Source organism: Gopherus evgoodei, chromosome 4 (genome assembly GCF_007399415.2).
Source record: "Gopherus evgoodei ecotype Sinaloan lineage chromosome 4, rGopEvg1_v1.p, whole genome shotgun sequence".
NCBI lineage: Eukaryota > Metazoa > Chordata > Testudines > Testudinidae > Gopherus > Gopherus evgoodei.
This window is the reverse complement of record NC_044325.1, coordinates 103,731,315-103,756,005: the sequence shown is the minus strand read 5'-3', so window position 1 is coordinate 103,756,005 and position 24,691 is coordinate 103,731,315. Positions and strand designations below refer to the sequence as shown.

The 24,691-nt window shown below is 43.1% G+C and overlaps 1 protein-coding gene and 1 pseudogene across 2 annotated transcripts in view; both read right to left on the bottom strand.

Moving 5' to 3' along the window:
* The window catches only part of NRIP3 (nuclear receptor interacting protein 3), a 50,175-nt gene extending 26,377 nt beyond the window's left edge, over nt 1–23,798 (bottom strand). Inside the window, exons 1-3 of one of the 2 annotated variants that reach the window (XM_030562617.1) lie at nt 23,728–23,798; nt 23,437–23,540; nt 9,090–9,306 (exon numbers count right to left, since the gene is read on the bottom strand). In XM_030562617.1, the coding sequence (XP_030418477.1) occupies nt 9,090–9,263 (174 nt within the window). In that variant the 5' untranslated portion in view covers nt 9,264–9,306; nt 23,437–23,540; nt 23,728–23,798. Of the gene's footprint in view, nt 1–9,089; nt 9,387–23,436; nt 23,541–23,727 lie in introns of those variants that run through there. The other variant, XM_030562616.1, reaches the window with a different exon arrangement.
* Nucleotides 6,422–7,258, bottom strand: LOC115651365 (annotated as a pseudogene).
* Nucleotides 23,799–24,691: the final 893 nt, after the last annotated feature.

The following is a 24,691-nucleotide window of genomic DNA, read 5'->3' as shown; positions in this document are numbered from 1 at the left end:
AACCCAAAAGTCTCTTTCCCTGGTCAGTGCAGCCCCCGAGTTCAAAAGTTTATCTGCAGAGTTTTATCCCCTCAAGCCTGGATGGAAATGGGGGTGGGCAAAGGGGTGTTAAGGGGCACCTTATGTGGTCTGAAGCCAATTGCCCTGCCTCTCTGTGGGATTCTGCTGCAGCCTTCACCACAAGCCGCTCCACTCCACCAGCCGTCCCATGAGCCACTCCAGCCAACCCACAAACTGCTCCACTCTGCCCTGCCCACCCCACCCCATCCCGTTTCACTCGCCATCCCATGGGCCACTCCAACCACCCCACAAACTGCTCCACTCTGCCAGCCGCTTAGCAATATATCTTCAGGCTCCTCCACTAGTTAACACAGCACTCAGTGATCTCAGCTCTTAGTAATTTTAGTTGTTTAGTGATTTCAGCTTGTAGTAGGGGAGCCTCAGTGCTGGTGCACCATTGGCCCAAAGTGCATTCAGCATAGCAGCCTGTAACTAGACTCTTAATGGAATCAAAATTAGCTCTACTATTGAACAATGGAGAGAGGAGGCAGTGCAGCTGGTGTTTCAGGTCCTCAAAGGAGACCCATACTATCAGGCACATATATCTGCCTCCTGCCTCTCTCAATTCACTGGATTTTGGAACCCACATCCCTTGTCTAGCGAGTGCTACTTAGTTGATGGTGAGTCCCTCTGTCATAAAATAGTTCCACTGGCCTTGATTCACATAATCAGGGTAACAACACTTTATTCTTCCTGGTCCAATAACAGAGAAACTGGGGATCCCACAGCAGCCAAAGTGACCATTTGGGCGGCTGTGGGCTCATGCTAGGTCAGGTGGGTGTGCCTAAGCAAACAAGACCAGCCCCTGAAGTTCTTTTCCACAACTCACCACAATTCACCACCAGATGTCAGGGTAGAGCTCATCCTGACATTGCTTACACAGATGTTAGTCATTTGCAGTGTTGTAGTCATGCTGGTCCCAGGATATGAGAGAGACAAGGTGAGTGAGGCAATATATTGTATTGGATCAACATCTTCAGGTCCTGAAGAAGAGCTCTGTGAAGCTCGAAAGCTTGTTTCTTTCACCAACAGAATTTGGTCCAATAAAAGATATCATCTCACCCTCCTCATCTGCGTGCTCAGATACTTCTGTGAAGAGGGCAGTATAAGAAACTGTATAGAATAGGTCTTCTCTCCAGAGCCCCCCATGCAGCCATGCACGCGCGCACACACACACACACACACACAGAGTGATTCCCTGAGCTGGCTGCTCTTCCTTACTCCCCATGCTCTCCCTCCATGGCCAAGGCCAGTCCCCTTTTTCCAATTCAGGCCAGAAAGGCACTGAGCTCCTACAAAATGGAGCTCAAAAGTAATTTTGTGACCTACCAGCAGCTGCAGTGAACTACCAGCAGCTGCACTGCAGTCACTGGGACTCCTTCTCCAGGGGCGGGAGGAGAGACAATCAGTTTCTATTTGTGTTTTAGGCTCGTTTGCTCTCTTCCTCAGGGCACTGGCTTGAGCTTCTCTTCCCACAGGGCTAGCGCTCACTGAAAAGCTCCAAGGAGCTAAGGGAAAGAAGGATTCAGCTCCAGGGACAGAGGGAGCTAAGTGCAGGAGAGACACTGAACTGTGCATTTTGAAGCCAAGACAAGAGGCCACTCCCCTTCCTAGCTACACCAAGAGCAGCTGATTTTCTTGCATCGCATGTTGTAATGTAACATAGAGATGTGTCCCCAACTGCAGGGCCAACTCCTTCAAGAGTTGTGACAGGAGGGAGTGCAGGAAGGGGTGTTTACCACCTTAAGACAATATGGCGACAATCTAGAAACTTTGGGACAAGGCTCCCTTCATTTCAGAGTTAACATGCTTAGCATTCTGCCTAGCGATTTCGTTAAATTAACATGTACCTCCAGCATGTCATTACAAATTATTCCACATCAATTCTATGGCATTTTGATTGTTTTCTCTCTAAAAAATATTTACCTTTCATTATACAGGGTGTTTCACTGGAGAGGTTTTTCTGGGCCCAATCTTGAGAGGTCACTGGCCACTACAACCCTCCAACTAAGCCAAAGAGAAACATACCAGCAAGTGCTCAATATTTCTCAGAATTAGATCCTCAATGGAGAGGAAGGATGGTCTTGTGATTACAGCACAAGATGGGGATGACTGAACAGCTGGGTTCAATTTGTGGCTTTGCCACAGATGCCTGTGTGACCAAGGCATTTAATGTCTCAGTTCTTCTTCTGTCAAATGGAGATAATAGCACTTCCTGAGTCTGTCTTGTCCCTTTAGAATGTAAACCTCTAGGGTACATGCAGTGTGTAGCACAATGAGACCTAGCTGGGGCCTAGACACTACTGTAAAATATGTGATCAGATGAAGCTACTTCGTAAGCCAGCCTTTCTTGGAAATATCAGAAAGTAGGTCATCTTTCTCCTCCCTCCTGAGGATTTGCTAACAAGTCACAGACAGCCTCCAGTGTACATACATTGTCTGACTATTAACCATTAAGCAGAACAGATAAAGCTCTGTCATTTATAGTTCTGACACTGTACAAGCCTGAGAACCATTGTTTCTACTTGTTCAAAGTATCAGTCAGGCAGCCAAAGAGCGACTGAGTGTCTATGTAGCTGAAGGAAAGTTTATTGAAGAACAAGAAAATAAAAATGACCAAATAACTATAAAATGAATTTGCTAAATGTCACCTTTAGTCAGGTAGGCAAGGCTGCAACAGAACAGAACTGAGAAATAAACAAAGAAACCAAAAACCTCAACCCTTGGATCCAAGCATTCATAAAAAGCAAATAGTAGGAAAATTACACACAAGGCTCTAATTGTGACATTTCAGCCCCTATAGTATTTTATGCACCACAAATATCCCCGCTCACATTTCTGGCCTGCCTTTCACATCTTGATCTCCAGGGGGCATCCAATCAAGCAGTTCTACCAATCAAAAGACCCAGTTGTCCTCTCATCACATTGGGCCTGGGGGCAATGCAGAAAGCTAGTTCAACAGCACAATCTCCATTCACTGTAATCCTGGGGTGGGGAGCACAGCAGGGACTGGGCTCTGTGGATTGCAAAGGGACCAGCCAGGGAGGAAAGGTAGAATAGCTATATTACAGGAAAATCAAGACACACACACAAGTGCTGTGGCTTGGGGGCAACAGATCAGAAGTCTCAGAGTACAGTTCTGGAGGGAATCATGCTCCCATGGGGGACAGGACGTCATGGGAAGCTTTGGATCTGTATGCAGATAGCCTTGGCTACTGATGCATAAAGCTGAACACCCTGTTTCTGGGGATGGGGCAAATCCTATCCCTAGTGAAACAATTGAGAGGTAACTCTGCAAAACAAAATCTCCAGAGTGCACTGCCCCCTATGCAGAGAAAGGCCTGCTGGAAGGAATATGGCCCAGTCCTTAGCTCTAATGAGGTGCCAAAGGAATCAATGTACTTTTTGATTTCTTCACTTTTCTCCTCCCAATTTCCCCAGCTGTATTTGGCTTCTAACTGCCCTTTATAGCCCTCTCACTTCTATATGTGGCCCCTCACAGAATCAATCCCCTTGGGAACAGCTACTGAATCTATTCTCTTTTGATGCCATAATGCAGGTCTCCCTTCACCAATCCCCTTCCATACATGGAAGCCCACTATTGTTGAATGCTGCTTGAATATGTTTTTGGAACTAAATGAGGCCCCTCCCAAATGTACATTTGTGCTCGCTTTGCCTCCAATTCCTCCTCCTCCTCCACCTGTGTCTCCCCTTAGACAGCCCCTTTGTGTTCTTCTTGCATGGTCATCTTCACACCTTCCCCCCTTCCACTTGGACTCAAGTACCTTTTTTCTGCATCAAACTCTGTCCTCTCTTTTTCAAATGCTCTTCTCCCTCGTGGTCTTTCAAGGACAGCATCTGCAAGACTCCATGCTTTCTTCACCACCGCAAGCCTGTACCATCAGCTAGCGTATCATCTCAATCTAAACTGTTTTACCCGTGATTGAGCTAGACTGTACTCTCTTGGAGGCAAGGCCTGTGTTGCTTTGTATCTTTTCACAGGGTTTAGCATACTGAAGAACTTGACAAATAACAATAAGGATCAGGGAAGTATTTTTAGTGCTGTTCTATCCCAGCAACTAGAGAAGGGAAAAGCTAGGGAACTTAATTATAGAAATTTCCACCCTTGCCCAGCATCTTATTTACCCAGCAGGGTCCAAATTACTCAACAGGTGCCTCTTCCCCAGCCCAGCCCAGCCAGAGCTGCTGCGGCTGGGGAGACGCGCCTCTCACCTGGCCCCAAGCTGCTCCAGTGAGAGAAGGCTGAGAGGAGTCCACTTTCCCTGCCGCAGTCCAGGGGCAGCCTACACCTCAAACTCTTCATCCCTGACTCAACCCTAGAGCCCATACCCCCAGCTGGAGCCCTCATTCCCCCACACTCAATCCTATGCCCCAGCCCTGAGCCCCCTCCCTCACCCTGAACCCCTCATCACCAGCCCCACTCCAGAGCCCACACCCCCAGCTAGAGCCCTCATCCCCACCCCAACCCTCTGCCCCAGCCCTAAGCCCCATCCCACACTCCAAACCCCTCAGCCACACCCCCACCACACATCACCTCCATATTGCTGCACATAACAAAATTCATTCTGTATATGGACATAAAAAATTAGAGGGAACACTGGCCGCAGCGCCATTCAGGTTTGGCCCAGCGGCCCCTCCTTCATGGCAGAGGGGACAATGGGCCAAACCTGAGTGGTGCTGTGTTCCCCCCTCACAAGGTCACGATGCTTGGAGCAAGGAGCCACTGCTGCAAGGTGGGTTTAGGATGAGCTCGTTCTCCAGCTACTGCAGCCTTCCATCTGCACCAGGCAGGATTAGGAGCGAGGTGGTGGAGGGGCCATATAGGTAATAGTGGGTCACAAAAAAAGACAAATTAAGCTGCTTGGTCAGTTTAGTGAAAGACTGCTCTGCTCCACACGCTGTTCTCAGGGTTGTATGGTCAGGTGTATGTGTGGTCAAGACACCAGTCTGTTGGTCAGCTTTCACAGATGGACTTTTGGTGCTAGCAAGGATTCTTGCTCTATGGTTGTCTAGAGAAGGAGAGAAGTCAGAGGGATAAAACTGAACAGCGGTGGACAATAACTTTTGGATTGTGAGTCACAATTCAGCTGTTTCGGAAGAAAACCACCCAATTCATGAAGGTTTCCTGTCAATCTTCAGGCTTTCAATCAAAGCGATGATGACAATGTATTAGTGGCAAATAAACTAATATATTTAAATGTAGTGTTATAAGTATCTGCCAAAATCCAATATGTGCTAAGATACAGTCAACCTTCTGTTATACAAATGAAATGGAGGATACAAAAATAATGTGGATTCACTGGCTAGCAGGTGCCAGTAAATGGACATTTTTCACTGTATTTGATACCTGCAATAGAATAATGAAAGGTCCAGATAAATGAGGTTTGATTGTATGGAAAAGGAAAAATACAGAAAAGAAATCCATATTCTTCTAACACACTTGCAGATGTCAGATTAAAATCACTGCCACCTATTATTCAGCGATTTCCTGTACGTTACATTATCATCTGTTAGAAGCAGGCCCATTCTGAGTTCATGCACGTTACAGGTGTTGCTGTTCTTAAGGCACCATAAGAAGGCAAAAGCAGCTTGAAAGATTTACAGGTTTTCAATACTTCAGGGTGCTAGTAATTTTTTAAATACACTAATAAACATTGCCCATGGAACGGTTTCACAGAGCTAGAAGAAGTAACTTGGGCCAAAAGCAGTTAATTCAAACAAAAGAATATACTGAAAAATGTTTGAGGAAGAATATAAAGAATTAAACCAGTTATTATTTGTGCATATCAAACTCCAAGGAAGAAAGAGGCTGCTGCATTGTCAGTGGAAGTATTGCAAAACTGTGTTATGTAATAAACATGGCTGGAAAAGCTTTCTGACAGCAGTCAAAATTAAGATGGCAAGGCACTATTGACCTGATTTTCACGTGCTCAGCACCTCTGAAAATCAGGCTGTACAATATCAAATCTAGAGTGGAGAACTGCACTATAATATTATCAGAGGAAGATTTGATCTGATTTGATCTGACTATTGTGGGAAAAATTCTGAGTCGTCATTAAAAATGTTCACCAGTTTGTAATAACGAGAGTGGATAACATCTAGCACCACTCCACCTTCAATCACCCTCTTTTCTTTTGGGTTGTAGTTTACCCCTTGGTTTTTGTTACCAAGGCTACCGAAAAGCTCTTACAGACAATTGGGTATTAATATGGCCAGCCAGTTACCTGAAAAGCTATGAAGTATTTCTATATGTTTGATCACTGCCACTGTTCTCTTTCAGACCTGAAATGAGAATATTTATTTTATTACATAATTTATAATAATTTAACCTATCAAGTTTTCAGCTGCTTGTATAAATGCCCTGGGCAAATATTCCACATCGTACTCCAGCTTCTGACTGATGGACTTTGAAAGACTTCTCCCGATCTCCTTGGCTTGGGAAGGTATCAAGATGACGACCCACTTTCTCAAAGTGGGGCAAATGCCAAAGTGGGTCTGGCTGCATGGGCTGTTTGTATTTCTTCAGCACAGTGGAATATGTTTCGTATACTTTCCCCCGCTGTCTAATTTTCTGTTTTGCCTTATGACGAGCTTCGGCTGCTGCTCGTTGTCCCTCCATCCAAAGCTCCTTGTACTTGTGCTGAAAAACATCTATGATAGAGGTGGACGGGCGAGGTGGCATTCCATAGGTCATGGCATCAGGGAGACGCAGCGGGTCCCTTTTAAAGTGACGCTCATCATCTTCCGGACGGCGGATGTCATGGATTTGGCGGTACCGGTAGTGTTCCTTTGTTGTGACAAGACCAGCTACGACTGCTCCACGGTTCATGGCAACAAAATCACGCGGCAGCTCCTTTGTGGCCTTGCTAATGGGTTTCACTGAGTTCCAGTGGCCTATTGCTTCAGGAACTCCCCCATCGGTCCCACGAAGGGTTAGTCCATACACAAAGTCAGATCCGGGCAGCCGTGTGCATCTTGAGCGAGTCTTTCCTAGCTCTGGCTTGAGGATGAGGTGGTTCTGGAGCATGGTGTCCCTTACTACTCCAGCTCTCTCGTTTTCCATCCCAGGCTGGAGCTCAGCCATTCTCAAGGGTAGTAGGGGAGGGGGACAGATGACGGTAGCACTGTGCCTCTTTTTCAGCCTCTGAAAAGGTTTTGGACTCCTAGATGCTTCCATTGCTGATTGACGAGAAACTAGCATAGATAGTTGCTCCCACTCTCTCTCACCTGATGAGGACAACTCAGCTTGTTAGTCCTGCACATGTAACTTAAGGCTCTGGTGACATCACAAACATACAATCTGTATTGTTATGATTTATTAGGTCATCTAACCTACGTATTTATTGCTTGCCATTCAGTCACCATTTACATCAGTAGGAGGTAGATGGCTGTGGGTGAATTGTTAGTGCTCGCTGAAGAGAAGGAGCGAAAGCCCCTGCTGGAGCCAGATATAGCGATGGTTTGGAATAAGGGATGGAATTTCTCTATGTCTAGGGGAGTTCATTCCCACTCGCTGGATGCTGCTAATCCAGCCCTGACAACAATGACTTGTCATCACTAGACAAGAATACTTCCAAAGAGTAATATTTTTCCTTCTTTTATACATCAAGTTACAACAATTGCTATTGTATGTATCAAAAAGCTTTACCTCAAATGCCTCTAAAAAGCCTGAATCTTTCACGGGTTACACATTTCAAACATTGACAGGCACTGATAGACATGGCACTAGACAAAGAAGTCAGCACACCTGGGTTCGATCCTTGGCTCTGCTGCTAACCTCATTAAGAGGCATAGTAAATCTCTCAGTGGCTCCATCTCGAGTCCCACCCTTTGTTTCTGTAATCTGTTTAGACTGTAAACTCTTCAGGGCAGGAACTTTGTCTCAGTGCCTACCAATACAGGGGTTTCTAGACTCTATTGTACTACTACTAATAATACCACACTGTTAGGCTCTTTATAAATGTCTAAAATAAATAATAGCACAATTCAATGTTGACTTGAAAAGCACTTTCCAAGTCTGGATGCAGATGGCCCCCTTAGGCAGGAATTTCTAAATTGTGTCCAAGTGTGAATTCTATGATGTTAAACAAATCTCTGCATTGTGCAGAATGCAGAGAACACCAAACCTATTCTTTTGGTCACCTATGTATAGATCTAAGGCAAAGTTTCCAAGCAGAAAGACTAGGTTAGAACAAAATTAATTTGCCAAAATAATAAGGAAGTTCAGCTTCTTCAGTTTACCTAGTGTGAGATATTGCAGCACTCAGACATACTGTATGTTATATACGCCAAGATCTAGACTCAATGAGGAAGTGACATTCAGCTTTTACATTACATGTGGGGAGTTTTGTTCATTTACACCAGAACTTTAAAGGTTCTATTTTATCTTTATTCCTATTCAAAGAAAGCAAGGAAGTTTTTATTTCTTAGCTTTTAGAAGGAAGCCAATTCTTCTGGAAATGGGAGGTGATGTTCTATACTGTACACCATTTACCCAATAACATAGATTATTACAAATATGTATTTACAGCCTGAATATGAAATCTCAATGAAAGGAAATTAAACTGTCTAGACAGAAAACATTGAGCAAAGTTTAATCTTAACAATTTTATAATTTTTAAATACCAAAGCGATTCTATGTTTTACCAAATTTATATATATATAAATGTGAAGCCATTTTTATGTAATCCAATATAAAGAAAGCATTCCATACTGGTAAATTTGTATCTATTTTGTTAAAATTGTTTTTAGGTCTGAGATACAGACCTGTAAAGGAAGTTAGTAGTGAAAAGACTAACAACCTCACCAGGAGCAACTAAAATCATATTTCCACTTCCTTTTTCTATATACAAGAGCCTCATAGTCATACTAATGCCTCTGCTTCCACAGGCAACCAAGTTCATTATCCCCTTAACATAAAAACATATCTAAGCATGGCAGGGAGGAAAGCAATGCATGCCAGCCTCTTAAATATAATTTTTCCTTATTAATTAAAAAAAAAATCTTACAGTGTCTTTGGAAGTCCCCAGTTTCTTCAGTCCATCCAGAGGTAGCAGATCAGCTGAATCCTTGTGAATAAACTGCACTGCCTGCTTCATTCTCCTCTGTTGTCGGAGAGATGCAGCTTCCCTCATCTCCACTTCCTTCCGACTAGGCTCGGTGAGGATACCTGAATAGAACATATTTCAGTCTGTGTGCCTCTCACTCTCTGAGGACGTTACACTACTGTATAAAAACGAGCAGTGAAATGATCTATTATCTCCGCTTATAACTGAAGCCTCATGACGTTTGGAGACCAGCAGGTACTCCAGCCAGTGCAATGTAGTAAAGGAGGGGTTAGGCACATTGCAATATGCTGCACAAACAACATAGGTTAGTTCAGACTCAGTCTAGAGGAATAATCACAATGCTTACTCCTCATTGGCTCCTCTGCAAGGGAGATCTGGAATGACAAAGGAACATTAGCCATAGGCTACCTGCCTTTCACACTATACACTGCTAGGAGACTCGGCGTGGGTTGTTAAAAAAAACCCAAAGAAACATTTCACAAAATGAGAGTTTGCAAGTGGAACCAGTTTGTTTTCTAATAAAACAAATGTGTGTCTTTAAACAAAAATAAAGCAGAGATGTATGTAACAAGCAATATAGGGGTGGCTCTTGAAGGCTTGCCAGGTGCCTTCGATAACCAAGGGCCGCATTGTGCCTTTAGATACTGCACTGTGCAAGGGGTCATGTGCAAACTGCACTACCTAGAAGTAGCCCTAGGAGACATTGTGATTCAGTGACACCCCCTGAGGCATAACCACTCCCTTCTGTACTGAGTGAACGGAGGAATCTGCTACAGCCCCTTACAGGTGACTGCTGATTGACACCATGTGGGGAAGAGCCCTCCCACACTTGCCCAGGTGGTGGGAGGGTTGAAGGGGAAATATGGGCACACAATCCCCTGCTCCCTCACCTGTACCTGGCGCTGTGGTCTGGGTAGGTTTCACATGGCCATGCTGGGGTGTGTGGCCTGGCCTTACTCCCTGTGCAGCCATTAGACCCAGGCTCTTAACTATCTGCATTCTGATATGCTAAGTATCTGCAGCATTGGACGTGTGTCATGGTAATACTGCAGGTACTGAGGCCAGCTTATCTGTATCCATTCCTCTTATGAGAAACTGGGAAGATTTTAAGGACCATCATTATATGTGGATTTGTTTCAGTATATCCAAGGAGTTTCACATGAGATTTCGCTTGCTGAAGAAAAACAACATGTTTATCATTATCAAAAGAGCCTGAACATTTAAACAGTACAGTTTAGCCAGCCATGAAGTTTACATTGCACAGAACAGAAGCTGAAGACCAGAATTATTTTTAAATTTAAAATAATATTTTGTGTTTGAAAACATGAGTACGTTTTCTGGTTGGATTGTATATAAGGAGGAAAAAGAGAGAGATTTGCATGGTTTTGACCAAATGTCATTTTTTACTCAGTAATAAATATAATGCCTGTGCACGCACAGAAAGCATGAGGCAGGGCTGATGCTTATGACACCCATCTCAATATTTAGAACAGTCTGCATGGGTTCCACACATTGTAGGCAAGGCTCTTACTGTTTCATCATCTTCCACCTAAACAAAGCCTTAACTTCCTTGGGTCACACACAGGGCTTCATTCTCTCACCCGGGACAGAGCTCCTAACTCAGATTTTTATGTAGGCTTCAAAGGGGTTTCACAAGTTTCTGTCTGTCACGGTTTACCAGCAAAAAGGAATGCGGGAGGCTGGGAGAAATACCCCAGAAAGTGACCAAAAATAAGTGGAGATGGGGTTAAGAAGTAAAAAAAACCTGACCAACCAGGGAAAGACAAGTTTATTGCCTCTTGAAGAAACTGAGCAAATTATTTTTAAAAAAAAAGAAAAAAAGGCAGGTAGGCAAACTGGCTGTAAATCACATTGGGCCAGATTCTCGTTCCGGGATTCCCGCTGAATAGTACCTCACTCCACCAGTAAATGCACAAAGGTGCTACATAACGAGAGGAAGAGGGGTCAGAATGTGGCTCACAGTGAGCCAGAGTGGGAGCAGCTGTCACCCATCCTTCCTCACTTACACCCATCCCCTCATATAATCAGTCTGGTTGCAGGAATGCAGCATTAATCTCATATTAATTTATATTAACACATTTAAACCTTAATACAGTTTCACTGCTAGTAAGGTGCTGAAGGCTAACAGGAGACCGTTCATTCAGGATAGCTCCCAGTCGATGACAGGAAGACCAACTGTAACTTATGATAGAGTGAGAAATTATCCACACATTTACATCACCCCTACTGACATTCCATAAGCCATATGATTCAGAGAGTGCACAGATACGCTGGTTCCAAAGCCATCGCCCTTCTTCCAAGACAAAGAGTTACACTGACGTCGAGAGTCTCCTGGAGGCATGCTGCTCACGTCAGCATACACCACTGCTCTGTGCTGATGCTCGGGAGGAGGAGCCCCTTGGATAAGCTCAGGCCTCTGAGCTCTGTAACCAATTTAGTACAGCGTGCAACTGCACAGTCATCCTACCTAAGTCACTTTATAACATGACCCCTGGCTCCAGAAGAAGGGGAAATAGAATGCAGAATGCTCTGACGTGCAAGGTGGTTCTTCCCCATTCTTGACTGAAAAGGCCATTGAAGTGGGAACTGACCTGAGCATTCAGCAATTCTGTGTCTGTGCTGAAAGATAACGACCAAAACATCCCCAACAGGTAAAACAGCTTGAACACGGGTGAGGATAGAAGCACCTTATTCTTCACCTTAAGTACTATTTGGCACTCAGCCAGTTGATTAAATAAAGATGTTTAATGATCTCTATGCCACCCCTAAGGCAAGAGAGGGTACAATAAAACAAAGGCTCATATTAAAAGCAGTGTGTGAATTCTATAGAAAAAGAGCCACACTGCAGAAGCTTTCTGTGTCTAGCTGTATTAGCAAATGCCCAGTTAGCACTGACTCACAGCAAGAAGAGCATCTGCATCAAAGCTGAGCTATTAGGAGTACTAAAATAAAAGCTTCTACTACAGCTCCAAGGTACAGTTTACTTATTAATCTGGCAAACAAACAAATCCCGCAAATTCACTTACACCATCCACATGTTATAAATATACCTTACGCCAACAGACGAGCAGAAAATGTACCCAATAAGATTAAATCTTTGTGCTTTAGGGCAATTTATAGGATAAAAAAGGTCTTTGGATTGACCCCCTTTCCTAGATGTTAAAGAGGAGGAAAAAAGCAACAAATCGTCTATGTAATCAAAATATGCTGTCTCCAGAGTAGTACGTAAGTTTTTCCCTGTGTTTTTAACACACCGGTTAGCTTTTGTTACAAACAAACAATCAACTCAGATTAGTCAAATGTATTCCTTCCTCCAAGTTGGTATGTTTAAATCAGAAAATACTTTAGCAAAGGTCTCTTTCTGCTGGACAAAGGTGTTTCCATGGAAGAACTAGCTTTTATGGGAGTAAGGCCTCAAAGGGTACGTCTACACTGCAAACAAAAATAAAACCCCACAGCAGCCTGGATCTACAAACTTGGGCTTGCTCTATGGTGCTAAAAATAGCTATTCTGGCTCAGGCTGGATGTCCCTTCTCAGGCTTCAAAGCCCAAGCCGGAAGATCTACTATTTTTAGCGCATCTGTAGACCTGGGCTCTGTGACTTGCTGAAGCGGGATTGGTTTTTGTTTTGGTTGGTTGGGTTTTTTTTGCAGTGTAGACATACCCGAAGTTCATCAAGATCTTTCTCCCTGTTTCCTGACTCCAAAGTGGCATGAAACCAAGGCTGCCATCACCAGAAGACTTGAACTAGGCTGCTATCAAACATGTTCTCTTCTAATTTTGGAGGAATTCGTCCCTCTTCCCTGAAGCTGCCAGAGAATCTAGCCAAAACGTTTGCCTTTGTATGGTGCGGCGGTTGACAAGCCCCCTAACATTGATTATGGGCTATTTTTAGAGGGGACAGGGAAGGATCCTTGCAGCTAGATTACAGCCTTCCCAATGAAATATTTTTTGCCATTTGCAAATGTGAATGTAAGTGCCCCCGACAGCTCTGTGAATCCAGCTCCAGCACTTGCAGCAGTAGGTGCTTCCATTTGCGCATGGATTGTTGATGTGTGTAGTTTGCCCAGTGTTTGACAACAGTCTTTCTTCTGACTCATTTTCTCTGCTGGGGGTTTCTGAAACAAGCTGCTAGGGACACAGTAACAGAAGATTGGAGGCTGATACTTTGATTTTCCTCAAGCAATGGCAGCTGTCAGAAAACAAAGAAAAAGTAATTTCACATCACAGCCTATATCTAAAACTCGGCTGGAAATCTGGGATTTTCATAGCTGCAGACATAGACAGGCTGCATATGCTGGAGAACAAAGGCAGGCCGCTGGTGATGCTTCAAATATCACCAGCCTGCAATCTGAAATGGGGAGAAGCACCTGTTTCCTCTCCCGCACCCAAGGCATTGGCCAGATTGGCAAAATCTGCCCCCAGTCCCCAAGCCAGTCCCATGGGGAAAGCACGAGGGACCCCTGCTCTCTTCTTTTCAATGCCAACTTCACCGTCATGCTTCTGATGTCCTGAGATTATTTGCCCCAATTCTTCCAGATTAGGAGGTTAGATGGGTATGTGGATAATCAAGTTGCCTGTTTGCATTCCTTGCTGAAAAGGGAACTTAAACCAGACTGAGGGCTGGTCTACACTAGGGGGAGAAATCGATTTAAGATACGCAACTTCAGCTACATGAATAGCGTAGCTGAAGTCGAAGCATCTTAGATCGAGTTACCTACCGTCCTCACGGCGCAGGATCGACGTCCGTGGCTCCTCCTGTTGACTCCACTACCGCCGTTCACGTTGATGGAGTTCCGGAGTCGACAGGAGCTTGTTCGGGGATCGATATATCGCGTCTAGATGAGACGCGATATATCAATCCCCGAGAAATCGATTGCTACCCACCAATACGGCGGGTAGTGCAGACGTAGCCTGAGTGAGTTTCACTCAGAGCTTGTCTAAACACAGACATTGCACCATGTGAGATGTTAAACCGATTTTGTTAAACCAGTGCAATGCTGTGCATCAGTTTAAAGCTGGCTTATATTGTTTTTGATTGCACCTGTGATTTACAGCTCACATCGGGGAAGAAAGGCTGGGGAGCTTTCAGAACCTTTCATCTCCCCTCCCAGTGGCGAGTAAAAATGGACAGAGAGGGTGCTTGGTCTTCGTATGATTTTTCATCTCTCCTTTAAGAAACAGCATATTAGTAACCGACACATCTTAAAGTGACTCTTGTCAAGATAAAATGCTGCAGGAAAGAGAAGAATCCAGGAAAGAAAAGGACAGAGTAGTTTATACTGCTGGAAACTGAAGTGAAGGTAGACTGGAGTCCCAGAAAGAGCAATTTACTCCTGAAATGAAGACAAATTTCACAGAAAGAGATAGAGCACAGAGTAAAGACTAGGAAACTCCACCAAGTGTAACCAGATGAATTGGAGTGGAGAAATAAATGATTCTGTCTGAGACAGAAAAGGGTCAGATGCAGTGTAATCATTCCAACAATTGAGATAATTCAAAGATTAGAAAGGATGTATTTTCTATATGGGTTTGTTACAAATGTTCTTAAAATTTTAGTTGTTTTTTTAATCAAGTAATAAGAAAGTTGATTATTTATGTCAAGAACTACAAAATCTATGGAGTTGGAAAATACTGTACTATAGGAAGGTGTAAGCAGCATTAGGCCTTGGCTATCAAGATTAATTTTAGATATGCTTGCATGCGGAATGTTTCCTCCAGCCTTGATATTTGGGACATTCTGCACCTTAAATTTACATTCAGTGCATTAAAAATATTGGAGGGGCCCAGTTAAATGTTAAAGCTAAAGCTCTGCAACTGTTTCATACTGCACGCTCTTTCTGCTTCAGTACCCTGTTCTAGTCTTGCAGCAACAGTACAGAAGCCCCACACTAATCTACACTAATAGGGAGTGTGGGGGGTGGAGGGAAGCCCAAGGCAGATTTTTGTGATTTCTGGATTAACAAGTGCTAGAGAGGGGCCAGTACAGTTGACATTGTGCTCTCTACCTCACCCAGTGGTCTTAATCCGGGCACTCAGTAACCCACTGAAACTAGCCCCTTACTATTAGTTCCTGGTGCTATTCTCTCTCTCTCTTGCTGCTGGTGAGGCAGGGAGAGATGGGAGGACAACCTGACTTTTGCCGCTCCCTCAGTTCTGCTGGGGCTGAAGCAGTGCAGGGGAAGTGGCAGGTGGGTCGGGATTCCAGAAGAGTGGGCAGGCCTTTTGAAAGCTCTGCTCTCTGGTAACCACAGCAGAATCATGGGAGCCTGCTGCCAGCCTACTTGCTGGGCCGCCTCTCAGTCTTTGTGGAAAAAGAGGAGGAAGGGTGAAGGTAGGGGACAGTCACTTTCTTCGGCACTGAAGCAACATCTTTACTCATTCTCAGTGTGATTGAGCTGGAACACCAATGAAGACAGGAATGGCAGCAGCCTCGCTGGAGGCTTCCACACCTGCTGAGACCTGTTCCCTTTGCTGGCTGCCCAGAGGCTCCTCTTTATTCCTCGTGGGCCCCAGAAGAGCTGGGAGGGGAAAGCATCCACAGTAAGAGGTCCAGAACCGGGCTCTCATTTCCAAAGCTGCAGCGTGCAGCAGCTCGTTTGTTGTCAGTGATTCAGCTGGGCTGATTCCAGAGTCAGAGGAAAAATGTCATGCAATGGCTAGAACAAGAAGCCACTTTACAGAGCCAGCTTGGGGCATCTAGAAAAGAAACAGCTGGATCCCTGCATGGCTTAAGGCATATCACAGGGCCATTAGACAGGCCTCATAGGATTTTAACTGGATTGAGCAACCATCTTCTTATAAAGCAGTTGAGTACTTTTAAACCATTCCTATCATGTACAGTTTATTTGAGTACTTGTGATATTCCATAAGCATTCTTCACTGAAAAGGTCACACAAGAGAGGGGACCTTCGACATTTCAGGTATCCTCATCCACAAAAAAGAAACCATTTAACGTGACGATGGTGAAAGAAATCCAACTACTAAGGACCATTGATAGTAATACGCCGTTCACAAAAAAAAAATGGGCATGTATAGTCTGTTCCTGTAATGATGGATCCCCATTTCTCTGCCTTTTCTCTTAAATTGTCCAATGAGCAATTTTCACACTTCTGATGGGCAAAGTTGTCATGAATGCAAAGATTGTGTTGGATGAAGCTCTAGGAAATATATAACTAGAGAGCTGTATGTTAGTCTACAAACTAGAAATCTCAACAGTTTCTAACACTGCAGGGGCTGTTCTCCTATTAAATGCCCTGATCAGTCCACATCTATCCAGCAAGGCACTGAAGCACCAGCTGAAGATTAAGCATATGCTTAAGAGCTTTGCTGAACAGTGGTGGATTTAAGCACATGCTTAAATGTCTTGCTGAGTTGGGATTATAGACTACAAGAGCTATGTGCAAAAGTCTCCTCCCATTTTGGCAAGTATGTGTCCCTATGTCTGAAGCAACATGCTTACACCAAAACTTGCAGTGTATGTGTGGCAGGAGCAAAGGCATTTATATTAAATGATCACTGCATACATAATCTAGGGAAATTGAAGAGATTGTGTTTGGTCTTAGATCTAGATGACTAATTTATGTCATAAACCAGAGAGCCAAATTTATCTTTGATGCAACATCATTGGTGTTAAACTAGGGATGCGTTTGGCTCAGAATGTCAGTTTCTGATGGTTCTTTTTGTTAGCTGATATAATTGATTAAACAATCTAATTGGCAGCAAATTGCTGTAAATATTTAGCTATTGGTTACTGTAAACATATAACCATAGGCTATAGCTTCCTTCTTATTGTCTTTTCAGGTCAATAACATTATTATTTTAAACAATAAAATATTCCAAACTGATGTTTTAAAGACTACAAACTATTTCTATTTGCCCCACAAACTGAATCAATTATGTAGCTTTTACTGAACACTCTTGTCATAAACAGATAGCTAAGGGTTAATGTCTCTTTCACCTGAAGCACCTGACCAGAGGACCAATCAGGAAACCGAATTTTTTTCAACTCTGGGTGGAGGGAAGTTTGTGTCTGAGTCTTTGTTTTTCTGTCTGCCTGCTTTCTCTGAGCTTTGGAGAAGTAGTTTCTGCTTTCTAGTCTTCTGTTTCTAAGTGTAAGGACAAAGAGATCAGATAGTAAGTTATATGGTTTCTTTTCTTTGGTATTTGCATGAATATAAGTGCTGGAGTGCTTTGATTTGTATTCTTTTTGAATAAGGCTGTTTATTCAATATTTCTTCTAAGCAATTGACCCTGTATTTTGTCACCTTAATACAGAGAGACCATTTGTATGTATTTTCTTTCTTTTTATATAAAGCTTTCTTTTTGAGACCTGTTGGAGTTTTCTTTTCTGGGAAATTTCAGGGAAATTGAGTCTGTACTCACCAGGGAATTGGTGGGAGGAAGAAATCAGGGGGAGATCTGTGTGTGTTGGATTTGCTAGCCTGATTTTGCATTCCCTCTGGGCGAAGAGGAAAGTGCTTTTGTTTCCAGGACTGGAAACGGAGAGGGGGAGTCACTCTGTTTGGATTCACAGAGCTTGTGTCTGTGTATCTCTCCAGGAGCACCTGGAGGGGGGAAGGGAAAAAGGATTATTTCCCTTTGTTGTGAGACTCAAGGGATTTGGGTCTTGGGGTCCCCAGGGAAGGTTTTTCAGGGGGACCAGAGTGCCCCAAAACACTCTAATTTTTTGGGTGGTGGCAGCAAGTACCAGGTCCAAGCTGGTAACTGAGCTTGGAGGTTTTCATGCTAACCCCCATATTTTGGACGCTAAGGTCCAAATCTGGGACTAAAGTTATGACAACTCTGTCCATCTGTTAGTTACCCAGTGTAATATTGACAAACAAACAGGCCACAAACCGTAATACTTGGTCCAATTTGTTATCATTTTACAATAAGGTGGAGATCGAACAGAACTAGAAGAAGGGCAATAAAGATGGTTACAGGCAATGTGGAATTTACTTATTAGATTAAATAATCCTGATTCTTTTAGATCAGGAAGAAGAAAAATTAGGTCCTGATCCTGTAAACACACACACACTTAACTCTTATCATTGGAACAGGTATAAGTGTGTTTGCAGGCCTTCTGGGCCCTAGAGGGGATACAATGAAGGTATATGAAACTGTGAGGGAGTGGCATACAGAGCTGATCAAGTGTCACTTTACTTGTCTCATTACAAGTGGACACTCAAAGAAGCTGAACATTTTGAATAAGAGAAAATGCTACTTTATCTACATAGGCTAATCAACATGTGGAAAAATCACTGCTAGAAAAGAAACACTATGACAAATAAAATAGACACAGCACTCAGGGTATTTGGGTGGTCCATTCCATGATGTGATAACCCTCAGATATCCGCCCCAAACACACTGCCAAACTCATCCATTTCATCATCACCCATAACAATTTTGCATTCAACAACAAACATGTTGTCCAAACCATAACAATAGCCATGGGTATTAGGATGGCTCCCCAGTATGCCAATCTCTTTGAGAGCCACCTGGAAGAAGAATTTCTGGATAAATAGACCACAAAACCAGTGATACCATTGATGTATCTCAGCTATATTTTCATCCTCTGGACAAACAGCTTAAACTCCCTCATAGATTTCCACCACACCTTCGACAACCACCATCCATTAAACTTTCTCTAGAACGCTCCCACACTAGCATAAGCTTCCTAGACACCACAATCAGCTTCAACAATGGAAAACGACAGACAACCATGTACAAGAAACCTATGGATCACCACACCTACCTTCACAGATCTCTTAACCACCCAAACACACCAAGAAATCTGTTATTTACAGCCAGACACTCAGATACCACAGAATATGCTCCGAGGAGAAAGTCCAGGATACACACCTTAACACACCTAAAACCATCATCACCAAACAAGGACACACCACCAGAGATGTAGATCACATCATGAATGGGCCACTCAAATACCCCAAGAGAACCTGCTTCAATGCAACTCCAACTACACACCCTTAGTTGTCATCTACCACTTTACATTGGAACTCATACAGGGTATCATCAAACAAATACAACCCATACTCGATGAGGACCCCATCCTGAAATAAATCCATCCTTAATCCCCACTTCTGACCTTCAAACAATCCCCCTAACCTCTCCAACCTCAGCATCAGAAGCAAGCTCCCCACAGACCAGGACATAACAACTCAGAGCAGCACCAGACTCTGCCAGAACATCACTTGCAAAATCTGCAGATATATCTCCACTGCTACCATGATCAACACTCCCCTATAACACACTTTTCAAGATCCTACGCTTGCCTATCACAACATGGTGTATGTGATATATATCGTCCAGTGCACTAAACACCCAATAGCAACTATGTGGGTGAAACCAGACAATCACTACACTCTCGAACTCATACAGGAAAATGAGAAAAGACAAAGAGTATGTCTACACTAGCACTTACTGAGGTATAACTTATGTCGCTCAGGAAAAAGCAAGCCCCTTAAGTGATGTAAGTTACATTGACCTAAACACCACAGTAGACAGTGCTATGCTGGGGGGGGTGGGGTGGGGAAGGGGGACGGCTGGAATAGTTAAGCCAAAGGGAGAGCAGTTAAATTAGAAGCTGCATCACTGCAGATCCGCGGCTGTAAACTCTCTAGGGTAGCTGAAGCCAAAAACTCCGAATCACCTGTGGGTGAACACTTTTTTCACAAAGCGATCACTCTATATCTGACCAATCCTCAAAGGAAACCTGCACAACACTTTCAAAAGATGAGCCTAGGAGCTTAAATTCATAACTTTGCTAGACACTAATAATCCTGGACTGAACAGACAAACTGGATTTATGGCTGATTACAACAATCTGTAACTCACTAACTCCATCTTTTGGTCCGATGACTGCTGAGGTGTTAAATGGATGGTCTACCTTGAAGGGTCCTTTACATTATGTGCTAACTACTTATGCTAAACAATCTGTTCCACCTTGCATTTTACAGCAAGAGCTCTGTTGGGCTCAAAAGCCTGTCCATCTCACCAATAGACGTTGCTCCAATAAATTACATTACCTCCCCCACCTTGTCTCTCTAATGTCCTGGGACCGAGACGGTTACAACTACACTGCATTAAATAAAATAAGTTGTATAAATTGTATTTAGCCATACCCTGTTCACCAGATGAAGCCCTAAGTAGGCCTAGACAGGAAGGCTTTGGCTCTACAACTATAGCGCTGTAAAATAAGAATAATCCAATATCAAGCTTCGGGACAAAAACTTCTTCTCTGTGTGGGAGGAAATCCCCCTCTCACCAGTACAGCATTGCACAACTGGTATTGTAGGGGTTTCTAACCTCTCTCTAAGCATGAGCTATTACATATAGTGCAGCGCCAGAAGTAGGATGACAAAGCAACTGGTTTGATATGGTATAGCAATGCCACACTAGCACTGCGGGCAGATACAATACACACTTCCTCCACACAGCTCTGTTACTGCACTTTAACTGTGACTTGCAAGAGGCCCACAAAGACTTCCAGTCAAAATAGTTTTATTGCTAGACAGATGCCTGCGATAGACTATGATAAGATGACCAAACGCTTTTCCCCTTGTAACTCAAAGCGTGGACATAAGAACAGCCATACTGGGTCAGACCAAAGGTCCATTTAGCCCAGTATCCTGTCTTCTGACAGTGGCCAATGCCAGGTGCCCCAGAGGGAATGAACAGAACAGGTAACCATCAAGTGATCTATCCCCTGTCGCCCATTCCCAGCTTCTGGCAAACAGAGGCTAGGGACACCATTCCTGCCCATCCTGGCTAATTGCCATTGAAGGACTTATCCTCCATGAATTTATCTAGTTTTTTTTTTATAGTTTTGTTATAATCTTGGCCTTTACAACATCCTCTGGCAAGGAGTTCCACAAGTTGACTGTGCATTGTATGAAGAAATATTTCCTTTTGTTTGTGCTCAATTTTCTATATCCATTATTACAGATATTTGTCTCACCAGTAGGGCAAGTTCCTCACAGCCCTGGTTTTTTATGGGCTTGACTCTGTGGTAAAGTCAATTCTGTATCTATGACATAAGAATGGAAGTGACCGAGGGCTTGGCTACACTTGAAATTCCAAAGCAGTGCCACAGAAGCACTCCCGCGGCAGCGCTTTGAAGTGCGAGTGTGGTCGCTGCAGGTACTCCACCTCCCCGAGGGGATTAGCTTATAGCGCTAGGAGCCATGCTCCCAGCGCTGGGGCACTGTTTACACTGGCGCTTTACAGCGCTGTAACTTGCTGCGCTTTCATGTCACATACCACGTGACAACTTCACTGCAGAATCATATGAAAGGAGAAGCTCAGCTGAGATGAGAGAAGTCCCTGTTTACACATGAATTGGTCATTAGCAAACAAGAACACACAGTCAGAAGCATTACAGGGAAAATACAAGGCAAGACAAAGTGGAGTGAGGTGGCCAAATTTAGGTCTGCTGTACAAATAGTTATAACTCCATTGACTTCAGTAACATTGTACGAGCTCACAGCAGGCCTAAATTTGGCCTACCACTTTAAATTGAGCTGGGTGAAATTTTTCAGACAAATCATTTATTTGCTGAAAAATGCAGTTTCAGCTCCATTGAAATGATTCATTAATTGGGTCCAAATCAGTGAAGAGTTTCGGCCAATAAAGAATAATGAAAACATATTTTTGAAGAGTTGAAATGCTTTGACTTTTCATTTCCAAATCATGTTCCATTTTGAAATTTAGCTGGATTTATTTAAAAAAAAGAAAGAAAGAAAGAAAAAAGTAACATGCCCAAAACAAAAAAGAAGAAAAACACTGTTTCAGATCCAACAAAGCATTCAGTTCGAAGCAAAACAATTTTTTCCAGATTTTTCAGTTTGCCCAACAAACCCATAAAATCAGTTATTCACTCAGCTCTGATTCTGAAGTCCAATATGTTTGAAAATGTCTCTCAATATGAAAGACTCTCCTTTAAGGAACTCTACACACACAATGAACTTGTACTCCATTTAACATTTGTTACCTTCCAGCTTGGGGTTGGTGTGGTATTTGTAATATGAAAAATGTTCTTCTACCCAGGTATAAATCAGCTGCCAAGGTCATTTTCATTTTCCAAACATTATTGAGTGTTTGTTACGTGATTTCTGAATAGGAATGAAAGGGCTGTTTTGTCAGGTCTGATTTAGAACGTTTTATAGCCTGCATAACAAAAATATTGTGACAAAGTTAAAAACTATGGAAAAATAATAATTCAGTTTCGAAACATAGCTAGGAAAGCTCAGCTCTGATACAGCTCATGATTTTTACTGAGATCCTACTGGTTAAAGCCAGTTTTCTGGGTGGATTTGCTTGCCATTCTTGTGCATTGATCCAGTTGCCAGAGTTTACACAATGGGATTAGAACCTAGGAGCTTCCCAGGTCCTTTGCTAAAACCCTGCAGCTAGATGTTTATCTCACCAAATAAGGACAGTAGGTTCTCCAAACCATAACACTACTATTTATATCTTTTATAAACAAAACTTGAAAATATTCTGCCTCTCAAGACCAGTTGAGACTAGAGAGGACGTTATTTGGCAAATATTTTCTCCTTCTTATGGACTCCGTAACTACTACAGCAGCATCCCTCCTTCAGAGAGGGCAGAAAGGGGGCAGGAAGAGAAAGCATTTTTGTGTAGGTCCTTTGCAAACTTTTGGGGCAGTTTCAATTTCCCAGCAGAAAAAAACAACTCCCCCAAGTTTTGAATCCTGAATTTGCCTGATATTTTTATGATAAATCAAAATCTGAGCCTGAGCTATTTGACAGTAACCTAGCCTAGCAATAGAAAAGAAGCAGACACCACAGTGCTAATCAAACACAGGATCTCTCACCTACATGGCGCTGTGATGTTTACTTTATGAGGCCAAACATCCAGAACTCCCAAGTAGTACCATACAAGCGAGTTAATATCACGCCCTCTCTCCACACAACATATTCAAAAATGTAGCAACTCATGCATGATCAGTAAGATTGAGTGAGACATTACTGCATATTCAGTGCTAATATTTGCAAATGCATACATTTGCCAATCGTGTGTCAAGTACACAAATGGCCTGGAATGTAATTTTACTGAGTGGGTGTGTTTGCCTTGTTGTGGTTTTAGTTAAATATCTTCACCTTCCTGTCTAGTGAACTGCTGAGTACTTCAGCTTACGCTAAGCCTGGATGTTAGCCTGTCTACAGGCTTAGTTCTGTTGAGCACTGAGGAAAATTATCAGAAATACTGAGTTATTGAGTACCTTTTATTCAAAAGGTTTCTGCTCTACTTTGGGAACTCAACTATTCCAAGAGAGCCTGCTCATTGGATATTGGTCAAGCTGTCATCCAACTTGAGCGTGGTTTTCTGAAAAAATAAACAAAATGAAAAAAAAAAGTATTAGTTCTACATACAGAGTTAAAATTTCAGATGTCATTAATGACAAGTATAAGAACTGGATATCATTAAGGATGAGACTTTTCATGTTGAAACAGGTTGCCAAAAATACTTAAGGTGCTCATACACAAACAATAGTAATTGTGCATAGTCTTACCTATCCAGGATACCTTTTCCCATTGTGCGCTAGGGTGTTTTCTCTGTGCAAACCACAACTTTCAGCCTGGATTCTTTTGCACTGGGAATTCAAAAGCGGAGACAACAGTCCTGATGGGAGGCAGTGTGGAGGTTAGTTCAGAAAAAAGGTCTCTTTCCACTGCCGACTGAAGAGGTGGAAAATGTATTTTCCACACTTCACAGCTGTTTCCAGATTTTGTTTCTGTCATTTGAAATCAGTTTGCGGATATGAAATAATGTAAGGTATGAGTTTGTTTAAAGTCAGTTCAAACTCATTATGTTTATTCAGCAAAGTTACAGTGACTGTAATGGCTGCTGCTACAAATGCTATCCAGGGTGTAACAGGATTTTACATTTTCATCATCCTGCTATTTTAGTAAGTGTGCCTTCAGTAAAAACTGGATGAACCATTTTGTTTGCGTTATTTATCTGACTGCTTTCACTGCTTAGACCTAGAGTCTTTCTTGCCTGGATCAGAGAGAAGCAGCTTCTTCATTCAGATTTCACCACACAGAGTAGAAACTATGGCTGCGTGACAAGATATTTTTCATCAGTACCATGTAATGTATCTGTGCAGCAGGAAACAAATGAGCCGTCCATAATGAAGCTCTCTGTTTCAACATCCCCTTTAGACTGAAGCCCTTACTACAGCGGACATAGAACAAAACCTCTGGTTGCTTGGCATCCTGTGTTGTTTTAATAGCTGTTTCACTAGGGGCCATATGCTGCCCTCTTGTGGAAAACCATGTGGTAAGCGCGCCATCTGTGCTAAACACCAGGAAACAACTGTGTGTTAAGGAGCACACTAGTATGGCCCATGACCCACATGCAAAGCATCACTCAACGGAATGGCAAACATGGCCACCACAGAGAGCCACAACTGTGCATATCCTGCAAGGATAGTTACATAAGAGAGGACACCACTATGTGTGCCTGCTATAAGG